Source organism: Perca fluviatilis, chromosome 5 (genome assembly GCF_010015445.1).
Source record: "Perca fluviatilis chromosome 5, GENO_Pfluv_1.0, whole genome shotgun sequence".
In the NCBI taxonomy this organism is placed as follows: domain Eukaryota; kingdom Metazoa; phylum Chordata; class Actinopteri; order Perciformes; family Percidae; genus Perca; species Perca fluviatilis.
In genome coordinates this window covers 9,949,957-9,966,116 of record NC_053116.1, presented here as the reverse complement: position 1 = coordinate 9,966,116, position 16,160 = coordinate 9,949,957, and the positions used below count along the sequence as shown (strand labels likewise).

Genomic DNA, 16,160 nt, shown 5'->3' with positions numbered 1-16,160 from the left:
TTGCAAAGAAAGGGGGTGATATGAAAACATAGGTTCTAGATTGGATTTGAATCAGATTCAGCATGCTTACATGCTGCACACTTTAGCCCTCTGGACTAATTTAAACCGCTTAGAGCTGCTACTGCTTATTGTTCCATGCACTCTAACTGTCGCAGACTGCGACACATTTGTCTCTTCCGACAAATCTACAGTCGGTTTAAATCAGAGTCCTTAGAAAGAAATGGATGTTGACAAGAGCATTCACGTGTTATAGATCTGCTGCTCACCAGAGGAATGTAGTCTTTGTTCTCGTTGTCACTCTCTCCAATTGAATCACCGGACTTGCTGTGAGATCGACACATGAATCCTTTGGCAGCCCGAGTCAGGAGACGAGTCCTGCTGAGGGCCAACCTTACAGAGGAGAGAGAGAGAGAAGCACACACCACTATTAGATTGAGTCTATTGCTTGTATATGGATAGGGGAAGCAATTGTTTCTCTTCAATATTCTTTAAATTCCCAATAGGAACCAAAAAAAATTTTTCTGGGATTTGGGGTGTTATTTTGTGTCTCTGGTGCTTCCACACGCATACAAACTTGGGGGAAAAAAAAAACATCCATGGTGTTTTGAGTGAGATATGGGTTTCTGAATGTATCCTGCCTTCAGTCTCCAGGTGAGCTGGTCAAAATCGGCAGGGCTGTCTACGTCATTGGTCGAAACATTTGGTGTGTGCTTACCACTCTAGCTCATACCACATCAGCTAGCTGTTTCTCCAACTTCGGTCAGTACAAGGCAGGATTAGCCGGGAGACTTCTTCTAAATGAGGGCACACTTCCAACTTTTCGTGACGAGGGACATGTAATTAGTTCTATGCAATTTATTTTGTAGATTAGGGTGAACTTGTGTGTGTTGTAGCAGTGTTTTGCCATCGAGAACGAGGTGGCTAACCGCTGGCAGCGCAAGCTTCTAGCTAGTAGTCCTTACCTAGCTACTGCGCATGTGTGACTCCCAACAAAGATGGGATAGAAGTGTGATGCCTCACTCTGTAGCTAAAACAGAGAGCTAAACACACAGGGTCAAAAGAGGAGCTGCAGCAATGTGCAGTACAACAAAAATATGGTGTTTTTAGAAAATTAAATCAATGTAAACCTATTCTGGTACAACCTCAAAATACAATTATGAACCTGAAAATGAGCATAATATGGGCACTTTAATGATTGTTTGATGGATTACCATGACATCTTTGTACATGCTTTCATGGTCTCGCGAGGATGAATCCTAATGAATTTGGTGATCACCTGACTTTTCCTCTAGCGCCACAATGAGGTTTTGTGTGAAATGTCTGTCTGAAGTGTCGGATGGATTGCCATGAAATTTGGTTCAGGCATTCATGTTCCCCTCAGAATTAATTGTAATCCACTTATGACATTCTCATCAGCCTCAGCTGAACATGGTACCTGCTAAACATCACCATGTTAGCATGCTCAAAGGGGCCAGTATAGTCTATCAGATGTGATTGTCAGATGGTCGAATAGCTACATTTCAGAGAGAAATGTTGTACTTTTTACTCCACTACATTAATCTGACAGCTTTAGTTACTTTACAAATTAAGCTTTTTGCAGACAAATCATATAGTTTATAAAATACAATGTTTTATTATAAATTAAACTACCCAGCAATATAACCAGTCCAGCTGAAATGACTAGCCGATAAAACACTGAGTTGATTGACAGAACTGTTTTTAACGTTTCCAGTTTCTAAAATGTGAGAATTTTTCTGTGTACTTCTTCCACCGCTGCTGTAAAAGTCAGAATCAGCTGATGGATAAAGATAAGGATGTTAAAAAAGAGAGCAGTTAAATATGTATATGGCTGAAGTCCCTGTGTCTGTGCATGCAGTGGTACCACAGCTACTGCACATTTATGTAGCCAGCCAGTGTCCAATCACCCACCTGGCAGAAAAAAGGCTCTCCACCGATTTCTGTGATTGGTCGGAGGTCACGGACGGACTCCTTTGGGAGACTTGGAGACAGAGAGGCAGAGTTAGACAAGGGGAGGAGAGAGAGAAAGCAGTAGTGGCATTTTCTGTCTCTTGTCTGTTTAGTTCTCAACACGAGTCTCACATAATAAAGAGATAAAACACCCACTGAGATGCAACGGTGACAGCGGAGGACACATATTCCAGCTGTCTCTCCTCCACAGCTGAAACACTTCTTCTTGTGCGAGTGTGTTTGTGCCTTCAGTGTGTGCTCATGGTTTTGTTTGTCCAGACAGTGTTTGTCGATACAAGCCACGGAATCACTTACAAGGAGAGGGACTAAAATGTCAATAATCTCATGTTTCACATATTGAACAATGCCACAGTGCTGCCCAGAAAAAGACTGAGACTGGCAGACAGTTTATGTCAAAGGTCTTTGTGGAGGAAAATGGATGAGATGCAGCAAATTCACTGACCGGTTGATGTGTTGCACGTACCCTCTGTGAAGCTACATCTCTCCCAGCCGGCGGAGGAGGGGGTGCTGCAGGGAGAGACACCATCCTCTCCATCTTAGACAATGATCAAAAAGAAGGGAAATTAACTCTCAGCTGCCCTTTATTTAGTTTAATTTCTTTTACAAAATCATTCCTTCTTTTTTTCTCAATACCTAACCAGGTGTTTTTAAAAAAGACAGCATTACCAGGAAACATTGAAGCAGCTCATTTGCATCGGTGCCCACTGTGCACCTCTTTCCTTTTAATCGGCAGTGCCAAGCAGATGCTCGAGCAGTGTGCTAGTCTTAGCTCCTGCTGTTGCTATGCCACCACTGAAAGCCAGTTTAACACTTTGTGCCCTTTTGCTGAAGTTTAAATAAGTATTTTTTATGTAAAGCGGCACTCAGCTTTCCCGAGCGCTCAATACCTCCCAGTTACCGGTGCTGACGATGCAAGACTGCAACCTTTCCAATTCAAATAAAGACAGATTTGAATAAATATAAATATGAGAAACGTCAATCTTGAAAGACCTCATACCACCTTCTTCCTAAATATATCCATCTAGTGTATATTCACTATTTTATTTGCAATGCAAGATGCCTTCTATGAATAAATGCATGAACCGTGAGCTTCGAGTCCGTCCTGCGACCCTTTGCTGTGTGTCATCCTCTCTCTTCCCCCCTTTCCTGTCTATCCACTATCACTATCTAATGAAGTAAAAAGCCCCAAAAAACATTATCTTAAAAAAATAAAATTGTGAGCTATGCAGCCTACTGTTGGGCAGCAGGACATCTTCAGCTTCCTCAGACATGCCTCCAGACTGAGAGCGACCCAGTCCGATGGAGTAGCCTCTGTTTTTCCTGCTCCCTGAACGAGACCTGGAATGTGAGCCCCTCTTCAGACCTTCACCTGAAAACAAAATTATTATTATTTTTTTTTTTTTTTAAGTAGGCAGGCATACGTAGTTTTCAAGCTGGCTTGTACTTGTGTTGCAAAATTTGAAAGTGAGTCCAGATTGATATCATTTTGGATCAAGGCCTGCTTTAGACTGAACCACAATCACAGTTTAGTCTCAGTATGTGGACACAGATCTGAGTGTTGAAAAGCCAATAGCTATAAGTAAGAATGCCAAATTAGTAATAATGTTGGGATAGAAACAGGTTGCAACATTGAAAGTTAAAGGAATAGTTCGATATTTTGGATAATGTGCTTATTTTGCTTTTCTTGGCTGGGAGCAGTGAGTTTTCAGCAGTGAATTGAAGTCTCCACTGTTTGCCTGGCAACCTCAAAGTGACGACAAACCCTTGAGGACTATGGTTAACTGCTCCTCCTTTCTGCAGACTAAATCCAGACAGCTAGCTAGACTATCAGTCCAATCTGAACAACTTTTGAACGTACACATGTTCCACCAAAACAAGTTCCTTCCTGAGGCTATTTGGCAGCGGCTCCATGCGGAGCTTAGTGGCGCCCATGACAATTGTGATTGGTGTAAAGAAATGCCAGTAAACCAGAGCACTTTTTTCTCCCATCCCGGAATGCTGTGTGGACTAGCCAGACCCTCCTCCACAGCTGCCCAGCGTGTGGAGGAAGGTCTGGCAAAGCGAGACTACAGAATGCCCAAAGGCAACACTTTCAAAACTTCAAAGTATTTCATTTGAAGAAAAAATTTTTTTTTTAAATTATATAAAACACAGAAAAGCAGCATCTTTTGTAATCTGTAATGATTCGATTATTAAAATTGTTGCCAATTAATTTTCTTCATGGTTCTAGCTTTAAGCATGTTAGTTACAATACGATAAGATAGAACATTCCTGAAGTAATAAATGTAAAGTGCATACAGAGTAATGCTAATGTTGGACCTAATACAAAAACAATAAAATATGTTTGGTAAAGTAAACTAAAATAGAAAATTAATATTGCACGATAATATAAAAATAAAAGTAATATTGCAATATAAGTGAGCTTTAAAGGGCCTGGTAGGTGCATTATTTGTTATCATTGTACAGAGCCAGGCTAGCTGTGTACCCCTGTTCCTAGTCTTTATGCTAAGCTAAGCTAATGTAACTTTCTGCTCTCTGTAGCTTCAGATTTAACAAAGAGATATCTAACTTTTGGCAAGCGAATAATTATTATTATTATTATTATTATTATTATAAGCACTTTATTATTAATTTATACTTTACAGACTTTATAACTTCTAAACTACAAATGAAAGTAGTTCAACTGAAAGAAGTTGGGTTTTGTTTGAGGTGAACATTCTGTTTAAACATATGGAGAGAACAGAACAGTGGGTGGTATAAAGACTTAATCACATTAAATCCGTATGACTTACTGCTGTTTATGTATTCAATACACGTCTGCAAATATTCATTAGTGTCCAGGTCGATGGGAACCAGCGCTGTGTGTTTGCTCAGTATGTTGCAGGCCTTGCTGGTGTGAATAGCGTATACCTGGTACTTTCTGCCAGAGCCTGCCAATTATAATAAGCATACAGTGATTACGTAGCATATCATAGGATAACATAACATTATTCTAAACATACAGTAACTCATACATGAATCATACATTAAATGCAGCTTAAAGGAATAGTTTGACATTTTTTCTAAATGCGCTTATTTGCTTTATTGTCAAGATTTAGATGAGACACCACTCTCATATCTGTCCGTTAAATATAAAGCTACAGCCAGGAGATGGTTGGCTTATCTCAGGAGAAAACAAGCTAGCCTGACTCGGTCCAAAGCAGTGTTGCCAACGACTTTTTCACTAGATTTAGCGACTTTTCAGACCCCCTTAGTGACTTTTTTTCAACGACTTTCTGTAAAAGACAGTTGCCAATATTGTCAGGCGAGCGCGACTTCTGTTCAGTGACTGAGGAGCAGTAGCGAGTCTATGGGCGTGTCGTATAGTACTGCAGATAGGGGCTGTGCGCTGTGCAGTAGGAAAAGTGCGAATTCTAACGCTTCCAACGTTCTCTCTGTGTGATCTTTTTACAATTAAACACAGCCCAACTCACAGGACAGCTGTTGTCTTTAACTTGTGTTTTTGGTGATTTTGTCAGATGATGTCGCGGTTATAAAATCATGATTTCAGCATTGCAGAGCAGCATCTTGGAAACAACTGGGAAGTTACTGCTGGTGGACTGGGGATGGAAATGGGACTGAGTACCCAGGGCCCTCATGTGATGAGGGGGCCCAAAAAGATGCTAGAATGAATAGCTGTGGATGCTGGGAGAGGCCCATACAGAATGCCTTTCTACAGGGCCCAGAATGTTTTGTGATAAGCCCCTGGTAACATGTAGTCTGAATGGGCCATATTTCTATGTGGATACAGAGTGAGGGAGAAGGAAACGTGAAGATCTGACACTGTCTGACACTACACAGGGGCGGAAATTTGACATAATGATATATTGAATATGCTAATTAGTACATGGCGTCATCAAGCGACATTTAGCCACTTTTCGAGCAGGCTTCAGCTACTTTCCATCGAAAGTACTTGGCAACACTGCACCGAAGGTACAAATATCAACCTACTCTGTCTCTTTCTTTAATCCGGCTGATTTTGTCATTATTTATTATCAATGTATTATGCCAAGAAAGCAAATAAGCATATTTCCTAAAATGTTGTATCTCTAAAATGTCAACACCTATGTGAAATAGGATAAGAGACTTAAGATGCATATATTTCAAATTGAAATTGTCAGAAGACCTACTCCTGATCTCTTTTATCTATCTATTGCTATATCTACTGTATCCATTCGTTCATCCATCTATCCATCTATCCATCTATCCATCTATCTATCTATTGATCGATCGATCGATCGATCGTATCTCAGAATCTTTTCGATAAACGTTAAAATCCCCAAAGAGCTCACCGTGCTCAATGTCACACTCCTTATCCGCCATGTGCTCAAAGTCGCGTATGATGGAGTGTCCAGCCATGTGGTGGAAGGTCTCGTTCCACAGCTCCTCGTGAACCTTTTCCTCACGCTCCCGGCCGTTCAGGAAGGGCTCGATATCGAAGACGACCTCCCACCTCGCTGGTTTCCCACACAGCAGTCCGGACACCACGGCCTTGCAGTCGCCTTTCAGCTGGCTGGCTGCACCCAGATCTGAAATGTGGCTCTCTTGTGGGGTTTCTGCTTGACATAACTGATGTCCATAGCCATCTGAAATATCACAGGTTGGATTCCTGAATGTGCAATTTCCATTTCATACTCGACATGTATTCAAATCCTTCTGAAGTTCGTCGCCAGCTGCTACTGCTCACTTGGGACTGGATTTGTGTTGGATTAACTCATCACATAGGTTTTCCAAAGCTCTCTGTGTTCAGCCAGCTTTAATGGATCTCAAATCATAGTTTTTCTAAAATGCTACCTCTTTTGTTCCTGATTAATGTTCTGTTGTGATCCCAAATATAGAAAAACCATTTCCTGTCCGAGTCACTTCTGTGCTCGACCATCTGTCATTATTTCTCCTCTTGGATTTGGGATGAATGTTTATGTTGTCATTTAATTAAATTTAAGATACTTGTCACATCAGACTGAATGAAACCACTGTGGTCTTGGCTTGAATTTAAGGGCTAATCATATTTTATAATTGAAATTTGGGATTAGGATCTCTATCATGTCAAAGGAATAGTTCAATATTTTTGGGAAAAATTCTAAATAGTTTTCTTGCAGAGAGTCAGATTGATACCACTCTTATGTGTGTACATTCATTTTTACTGGACATATGCAATATGTATGTAATATGTATGCAGTAGTAGTCTATTTCCCAAAAAAGTAAAACCATTCCTTTAAAGGGACAATCATAGTGACTGTATAGTTTAAGTCAAAGGCCATTGCTACTTTAAAATGTATGACAACTTTAAAATGTTTGATTGCTTTAAAGGCAGGGTTGGTAACTATTTCCAATATACACTTTTTTTATATCATGTTTGAAATGGTCCTTACAGCCCGACGGCAATAAATAACTTCAGGGCTCTGAAAAAGGAGCAGAAAAGATCTGTCACCTGTGTCTGCTGTAATCCTGTAAAAACGGCCACCAATCACAGTCTCGCTGTCCGCTTGGAAAGAACCAATGAAATGCCTCCTTGCCTCCCGTTTTCTCACCTGTGTCTCCGACGCTGCCCACAGAAGGGCTGTCAGTGGATGATCTGGATCCATCTTCGCCAGCGGAGTTGCGAGCTGCTGGCGGCGCGCTAACACCGCTGGGCTGTGGGTTGTCCTGAGGCTGGGAATAGAAATGAAGCTCTGAGTCGGCTTCTTGCTGTAAGGGCGGCTCCTGTTGAGGGAGCGGCCTGGGACAGCTGGCAGGGCGCCCTCTCGAAGATGAGGCACACAGGCTTGCCAGCTGTGGCTGAACACAAAAAAAGTTTTTTTCAAATTAAAATACCCTGATGCAATCTGAGTTAGGGCTGGGCAATCAGATATCACGATATTCTTGATCAAATACCTCGATATCGAGGCAATATTCTAGGGTTGACAATTGGTGCTCTAACAAAATATCTTCACACTTAGATTTTAGATAAATAATCATCAGTAATGTGGACATAATGTCTAAGTGGGGAAAAATGCAAATAATAGAACAGCTATAATAGTCTGGTAAGTTCAGAAAGTACATCACTTTACTGTAATGCAGCCTTTAAAACCAGGAAAAGACACCACTTGATCGTAATATCACGATATTACGATCATCAGTTTAGCACTACACTACATGTGCTTTGTGTGAAAAAATCCAATTACCAGTAAATAAAGCTGTCAGATTAATGTAGTGGAGTAAAAAAGTACAATATTTGATTTATTTGATATTTAATTAATTTGGCCATACAAAAACATAAATAGAAAGTTACGATATTAACACATAATTATTAGATATAATTTAATCATGGCATGAGTGCAGTGAATAGTAATCTGATTTACAAAGAGAAGATCTCTTCAGAGCCCAGTGAACTCTGTTTAGTTATACTGAGCTGCTCCCTGAGCAATATTCAAAACTGATTGCCATTCATAAATGTTGCCCCTCATTACTGAACAGAGCACATTAGTCTGTTCGTCATTATACTCAAATCCCGATCAGGGTCAGATGGTGGTTTAATTTATCAACACAGACTGAATACAAATAGTGTTCTTTTTCCATCTAATCACAATATGAAAACTGTGTTGTGTTACAAAATAAGATTCTCCTGCCTTTTTTATTATAACTGATTATGGTTTATGTCATGTTATTAATCATTATTAAAGAAAGGTTAGTTTGGAAGCACTGGTTTGAGATCTGTGAGCAACAACTAAATTACCAACTGAATCCAAAAAAAAAGAAAGAAGTGCTGACCTATTTTACAAATCAAACCAGTGCAAATCATTTTGATAGCAATCGTGTGAATGATACATTTGACAGTGTGAGACCACACCTGGTAGTCGCTCCTCCACTGGGCCTCGTGCTCAGGGCTCATCTGGCCTATCAGCTCCTGGACTTTGGCTCTCCTCAGTGGATTCTTAGCCACCACAGAGCTGGGATCACTGGGAGTGTAGACCTTTTTTGCCGGGTTGTAGTCACTTATCTGGTTGGTGCTGTATGCGCGCCTTCTTGGAGACGTCTTGTTATCAAACCCTGATGTTTTGTTAAAAAAATAGAAATAGTCCAAAAACAATTCAAAATAGCAAATCTAGACATACATGGCATGCAAATAGTTGTTAGTTTCGGCTAGTCTGAATTGGTGAGGGTTAACTCAAGATTGTTGACAAAGATGCCCAGTTCACCACAGCTTTTCTTTGTCGGGTTCAGTGCTTTCCTGAATGGGGAACATCCTCTACCAAAGAGATTCATTTTTACATTTCCAAAAGCAACATTTTGTTTGGAATAAATAGAATAAGTCACCATGTGCAATGATGTCTACAGCCATGCGGAGCGTGTCTATGTTCCCTAAGCCCTGTGTTTCCTCAACCATATGTTTCCTCAACCTTATGCCCTAAATCTACCTCTTCTAAATATTGGGGAGGAACATATCCCTTGCAGATGCCAGACTGATCTGCGAGTGGAAAACTGGAGCTTGCGAGATCAGGACGGTCTCACGAGGCTACAAATGTTCCACCTAAACAAGTTCCTTTCCGAGACTATTTAGCAGAGCAACCGTCGCTGCTCCCAGAGCTTAGCGCCGCCCAAGACAATTGTGATTGGTTTAAAGAAATTCAAACAACCTCTCCTTTTTCCCTCCTATGCCAGAATGTATGTGTGGTGTAGCCAGACCTTACTCTGCATCGCTGTGGAGATAGGTCTGGCAATGCGAGACTAGAAAAGCCATGATCAAGCTTTAGTAATGTTCACTGAAATGTTTTGGCTACTGGAGAATTGCGAGACTGCGAGACTACCAGTGTTATAAAAGACAACTGTAACGAGCGAGAGGATGCGTGTACTGTAGGTTCTTACCCATGGTGTCTTGCTCTTGGGTGGCAGGGTTGTCTGTCATGGAGTCCTGGTAGGAATCATACAGAGATGCTTCCCTGTAGGACCCCTGACTGTCACTACTCGTCTTCACCGGGTCCTCCTCTTGAGAGTGGTAAAACACGGAGCTGGCTGACTCGATGGAGCGCATCATGCTGTATCGTCTCCTCTTGTCCTGTTGAGATTTTAAGTAGTTGACGCATCCACTTCACAAGGTTTGATTAAAAAGCTTCTTCATCGTTAGCCCTTTTTAATCACACCGTTCAGAGGTAACGGATAAGTGATTTACATTAAACAATTAAATGATTTATCAAACAGAGCCTTAACAAAACTAAATTGAGGTTCCTTTGCTGAAAAACATTTACAACACATAAGGTCATCTCGCATGCAGTCTTTTGTCTCCTCTCAGCTGATGTCTTGCACTTACAGATTTGGGGTTGGCATGGTAGCGGGTGGTGTCGCAAACCACACTGTAGCCAATCAGACTGTCCCCTGGAAACAGGAAGGTGTTTCCCACAGGGGACAGCAGCACTTCTTTGGTCTCAGGAAAGAGCCACTCGATGGAAATGTCACTGAGGACCGGAGACATGGTTTTCTTCAGGGACTTTATCATCTGTGGAGTAATAATAGACTTTCAGATATAAACCACAGCTTCTTCGTGACCAGCACATGAAGCGAATGGCGTCACTGAGATATCCTAATAAAAAATAATCCTAATTTGTATCAGTGGCAGACACTCGGTGCTTAGAAACCACAGCATAATGGCTCTCCAGTGGGCCTCAGAATAGCTGGCTGTCTTTGGAGTGAAACAGAAAGCTGGAAATGAGTACCTTGGGCTGCAGCCTCTCTCCGTCAACCAGGAACTCTGCTGTTCCTTTGGAAACTGTCGCCAGTCCCTGCACCAGCCTCCTGCAAGCACTCTGTCCTATGCCGAACGTAAAACATCTGCACAAACACATTAAACACTGCAGCTCTATGGACAGATCGAGGGATATATGCATGATAACAGGTGTCTTCTCAGGATGTGCACACATTTCGCAGAGATCTACAGAGATGCTAAACAATCTAATTTGTCAAACACAGATTTGGGGGGAAAGATAAAGATGAGCCAAACAGGAAATTATCTTTCATGGTGGAAAGTTGAGACATGCCTGCTGCCCCTCAGAGTTCTCTGGGGAGGTTGGCTGATGCTATATTTCACCATTTTTATTCCCTTTTTAACTGAGGGATGAGCTGGCTGATTTCATTGCACCAGCTACGTCGCTTTTTCATTTTGAAATGAGATCAAAGAAAGTGCAGTTCAAAGCGGAAATGTCACCTTCTACGTAGTTAAAAACCTCACATGGATTTTTGGGACAGAGATTGATTGTTTTTTTTGGTCTTGTCTCTGACTGACTGCGCTGATTTGTAAGCATAGTGTGATAATGACCCAGGAAGTGTCGATGAATTGGCCAAGCTCTGTGTATCTAATGCAATCGTCTGGGAGCAGTCATCCATTAAAAGAGGGAAGACAAAAGTCAATTATTTCCACAGTGACTCAGGAGGGGGATTCACAGTGTGAGACTTAGATGCAGGCTGCAAAATGAAATGATTTCCCAGCATATTGCAGATCTATTGTGCCTCCGGCGCTCACTCCCAGTTGACAGTTGGTGCTTGCATCCTTCAGGGAGCTTCCCCAATACCCCCCACCCCTTCCTAACTCTGAATTCAGCTTTAAAACAATGTTGTTTTTGTAAACATAGCCATACTGAGAAATACAAAGAGAGTTTTGTGCCTTAATAAGATTTGTATCAACTAGGGGTGTGCAAAAATATCAATTCACATTCGTATCGCGATTCAAGCTCTACTGATTCAAAATCGATTCATAGAATTCTTTTTTTTTTTTTATTGTATGTCTACTGCAATCACATGAGAAAAGTAAATACATTTACATACTGTGAATCGTTTTTTAAATCGAGAATTGTTTTTGTTTAACAAATTTTATTGATTTTTGCCAATAAAAATACAATTCTGACCTATAAGCAGTTCAAATCTTGCAGTACAGGTGGTATAATACAGCAATATGGCAATCACCAAACCACCCACCCACCCCACCCTCATCCAATCCATTCATCCCAACCTCAATCCAATCCAGTCCAAACCCTACAAATCGAGAATCGTTTTTGAATCGAGAATCGTTTTTGAATCGAGAATCGTTTTTGAATCGAGAATCGTTTTTGAATCGAAAATCGATTTTGAATCGAAAATCGATTTTGAATCGAAAATCGATTTTGAATCGAAAATGAATCAAATCAATTTTGAATCAAATCTTGAGCATAAAAATCGATATTGAATCGAATCGTGACATTTTGTCAGTCGTGCACCCCTAGTATCAACTAATTTGGCAGTAGTCTATACCCACGATGTTCCACTTCCAGGATCAAACTCCAGTGGATTTCTGAGGACTATGGTTAACTGCTCCTCAGATCTCTGCAGGGTAAATCCAGACAGCTAGCTAGACTATCTGTCCAATCTGAGTTTTCTGTTGCACGACTAAAACAACTTTTGAACGTACACACGTTCCACCGAAACAAGTTCCTTCCCGAGGCTATTTTTCAGTGGCACCGTTGCTCCTTCTGGCGCTTGGCATCACCCAAGACCATTGTGATTGGTTTAAAGAAATGCCAATAAACCAGAGCACGTTTTTCTCCCATCCGGGAATGCTGTGTGGACTCGCCAGACCCTCCTCCACAGCGTTGTGGAGGAAGGTCTGGCAATACGTGACTAATTAGGCAATGGCTTTTACATTACATTACATGTCATTTAGCTGACGCTTTTATCCAAAGCGACTTACAATTGCTATATACATCAGAGGTCACACGCCTCTGGAGCAACTAGGGGTTAAGTGTCTTGCTCAGGGACACATTGGTTGATGTATCGCAGTGGGAATCGAACCCAGACCTCCCACTCCAAAGGCACGTGTCATATCCACTGCGCCATCACCACCCATGCTTGAATGTAACAGATGTTCATTAATATAAAATAATTGCGCACTATAGCTTTAACAGTGATACTTGCCTAATGTAACGTGCGTGGCTGCGGACCAGTTCGATTACTTTGCCTGTGTTGCTGACGGCCCCGTCGGTGAGCAAGAAGAGTAGGCGGGGGTGTCCGGTGAACATCGCCTGCCTCAGGATCCACTTGAGCGGTGCCAGGATGTTGGTCCCCCCCATGTCGGCTCTGATCTTCCTAACATACTCACAGGCCAGGTCGAGGGCTTCCTGAGATGAAGCGGAGAGAAGATAAATTGTGATTTTTTTAAGTTGCAGTATCTCACGATTGCTTTGGCTCAATTTTCCCAACGGAGTTAACACACATGCACTAATTATTTACTGAATTGCAGGGATGTATTATCGAACTGCTTTACCTCCTCGTACTTCTGGCTGGTTGTGAAGAGGGATTTGAATGTGGAGCCAAAGCTGATGATGTTAAAAAGGCAGCCTGGCACGAGGCTCTTGAGAATCACCACCATGGCATCCTGAGAGCGAGAGACCGAGAGCAGATTGACTTCATGTCCAGAGAGTAGAACAGAGCAAAGACTGTAAAAATCTTAAAAGAAAATAAAAGGCAAAACTCTTCTGCTCATTAGGTGCCTAATGGGCGGCTGAGGCTCAGGTGGTAGAGTTGTCACCTACCAATCGGAAGGTCGGCGGTTCAATCCCTGGCCCTGTAGTGCCATTTCAAGTGTCCTTGGACAAGACACTGAACCCCGAATTGCTCCCGATGCTGCGCCATTAGTGTGTGAATGTGTGTGAATGTTTATCTGATGAGCAGGTGGCACCTTGTGTGGCAGCCTTGGCCACAGTGTATGAATGTGTGTGGATGGTTCCTGTACTATGTAAAAGCGCTTTGAGTAGTCTAGGGCTGCGCAATTAATCGCAATTTTATCGAAATCGCAATATGGACTAGTGCAGGGGTCACCAACATGGTGCCCACGGGCACCAGGTAGCCCCCAAGGACCACATTAGTAGCCCTCAGGCCTGTTCTAAAAATGAAAATAGAATATTGATATTATCTGTTTTCCATCTTGTTAAGTCATTGTTGATAATTATTGTGAGAAATCATTAACATGATCAGTTGCTTCACATAGATAGAGTATCATTAATCATTAATAATCATATATAACTAAAGGCAAACTGAGCAAATGTGTTATTTCAGAAGAGTGTATCAAACTGGTAGCCCTTCGTATGACTCAATACCCATGAAGTAGCTCTCAGTTTCAAAAAGGTTGGTGACCCCTGGACTAGTGCAATACCCAAATCGCAATGGGGGCGCAATATTTGTTAAAGGCAATGTGTCAAACCATTCTGAATTAAGTATTGTAGTGCTGCAGAGACGTCCCAGCTAGTCTATATCCACAACGTTTCATTTCCGAATGCTCCGGTGCCGCCGGAAATTCCGCCGTATGTCCCTCAATTCGGCAGGATGTCTGTCACCTTCCTTTTTCTTTGTGTCTGCGTTCTAAACTCTGGTGGATTTCTGAGGACTATGGTTAACTGCTCCTCAGATCTCTGCAGGGTAAATCCAGACAGCTAGCTAGACTATCTGTCCAATCTGAGTTTTCTGTTGCACGACTAAAACAACCTTTGAGCGTACACGTTCCACCAAAACAACTTCCTTCCCGAGGCTATTTTGCAGAGGCACCTTTGCTCCATCCGGCGCCAATAAACCCAAGCATGTTTTTCTCCCATCCCAGAATGATGTGTGGACTAGCCAGACCCTCCTCCGCGGCGCTGCACAGCACATTTTCTCAAGGACAGGGAGTGAGTGGAGAGTGGCATCCTGCAGTGTCATTTCATCCATCACTGCTCTTTCTACAGCAGAGGGGCCCTTTCTAGAACACTACTTATCTCAACCTTCACTCAGGTGGAGAGCACAACGATCACCAGACAGTCCACAACAAAATACTTGTTCAAGTGCATTAACAAAGAAAAAAAATCAATATGTGATGTTCAAGAGATATTTTTAAAAGGTATTAGATTAGATTAGATTAGATTAGACATATTTATTTTCCACTCACATTCTTTCTTCGGCTTCACAGACATGCTACACTTAAGCTGTCCTCTACCAGGGTTTAGAATACATTAGATAAAGACAATAAATAACTAACAAAATAACTGGGCCAAACGGTTGCAATTAAAGTGCAAAAATTAGAGCACCTATTAAATATATATAGTAAAAAGAAACAGCAGCAGTCACTAATATCAAATAAAACAGCCTTTTGTTGAGTAAGATGACAGAGGATGGAATAAAAGATGTTTTTCATGGCTGTGGGATTTCTTAAAAGACCAGTGGTAAATAGTCATTAAATCACTGGCTTTAAGCCCAGACTCTGTAGTATCAGACACATCCGATAAAAGCCTCAAAGTCTGAGTCACAAATCAACACCAGTCAGCATCACAGCATAGGGCAGGGTCACTCCGTGCACAAGCAGCCAAATAAGTGCCAACATATAATTTAAAAAATATATCAGCCTTGAATGAGTTGGCTCTGTAGGTATTGAAAAAACGTCACATGACTTCTGATAAGACTTCAAAGATTGCTGCTGTCTAAAACCTAGCAACTGGGACACATTTGGTGAATTACTTATTTGATGGATATCCTTGTGTACATGCCCTTTACACAGCTGGCTGACCACATATAATCTCCTAGCAAAGCAATTATACTGCCTCAAATTACATATCACGTTTACTATGTGTGGGCATTTGTGGGCATTGAGGCATTCGTTTTTCCTTTGTATATTTTTATTTTGTTCTTTTTGGTGTCAACTGTAACTAAATATAATTTTAAGGAAACAAAATGTGTGATATATACTAGTTTATATGTACAGTAAATCAGCATGTGCCTTAATGTATGTTTGCATCTGCATCTATGCAAGAAATTAAACGCTGCACACCACGCTGACATTTCAAATACCTTCACACAGCGGCATTCGAAAAGATGTCATACAAACAGGTTTTCCAGATTGGATGTCTATACACTTGAAAATATGGAAGGTACTTGAATTTTCTGGAGGGCTCCTGGGAAGCGTTGTGCTTGGGAGAGACGTGAATGATGGGCTTAAAGCTGTTTCATGTTTCTTGCGTTTAGCGCGGTTGGTGCCGTGCGGACAGCAATATGACGCAAAGGCTGCCTGACCTCCAAGATTTTGTAACAATGTGGACGCGGTCACATAGACTGCGTTGCAATGATTGGCTACAGGAGAGAAGAAGCCCGTTCTTTGAGCTGCTCTG

The 16,160-nt window shown here is 41.6% G+C and overlaps 1 protein-coding gene across 1 annotated transcript in view; it reads right to left on the bottom strand.

Annotated features, from left to right (window-relative positions):
* vwa5b1 (von Willebrand factor A domain containing 5B1) overlaps nt 1-16,160 on the bottom strand; it is a 33,375-nt gene that overhangs the window by 3,807 nt on the left and 13,408 nt on the right. Inside the window, exons 9-21 of the mRNA XM_039801491.1 lie at nt 13,295-13,405; nt 12,946-13,148; nt 10,719-10,833; nt 10,316-10,501; nt 9,874-10,063; nt 8,858-9,057; nt 7,560-7,806; nt 6,321-6,614; nt 4,782-4,919; nt 3,224-3,358; nt 2,453-2,524; nt 1,930-1,999; nt 267-390 (exon numbers count right to left, since the gene is read on the bottom strand). Of these exons, the coding sequence (XP_039657425.1) occupies nt 267-390; nt 1,930-1,999; nt 2,453-2,524; nt 3,224-3,358; nt 4,782-4,919; nt 6,321-6,614; nt 7,560-7,806; nt 8,858-9,057; nt 9,874-10,063; nt 10,316-10,501; nt 10,719-10,833; nt 12,946-13,148; nt 13,295-13,405 (2,085 nt within the window). The remainder of the gene's footprint in view (nt 1-266; nt 391-1,929; nt 2,000-2,452; nt 2,525-3,223; nt 3,359-4,781; nt 4,920-6,320; nt 6,615-7,559; nt 7,807-8,857; nt 9,058-9,873; nt 10,064-10,315; nt 10,502-10,718; nt 10,834-12,945; nt 13,149-13,294; nt 13,406-16,160) is intronic.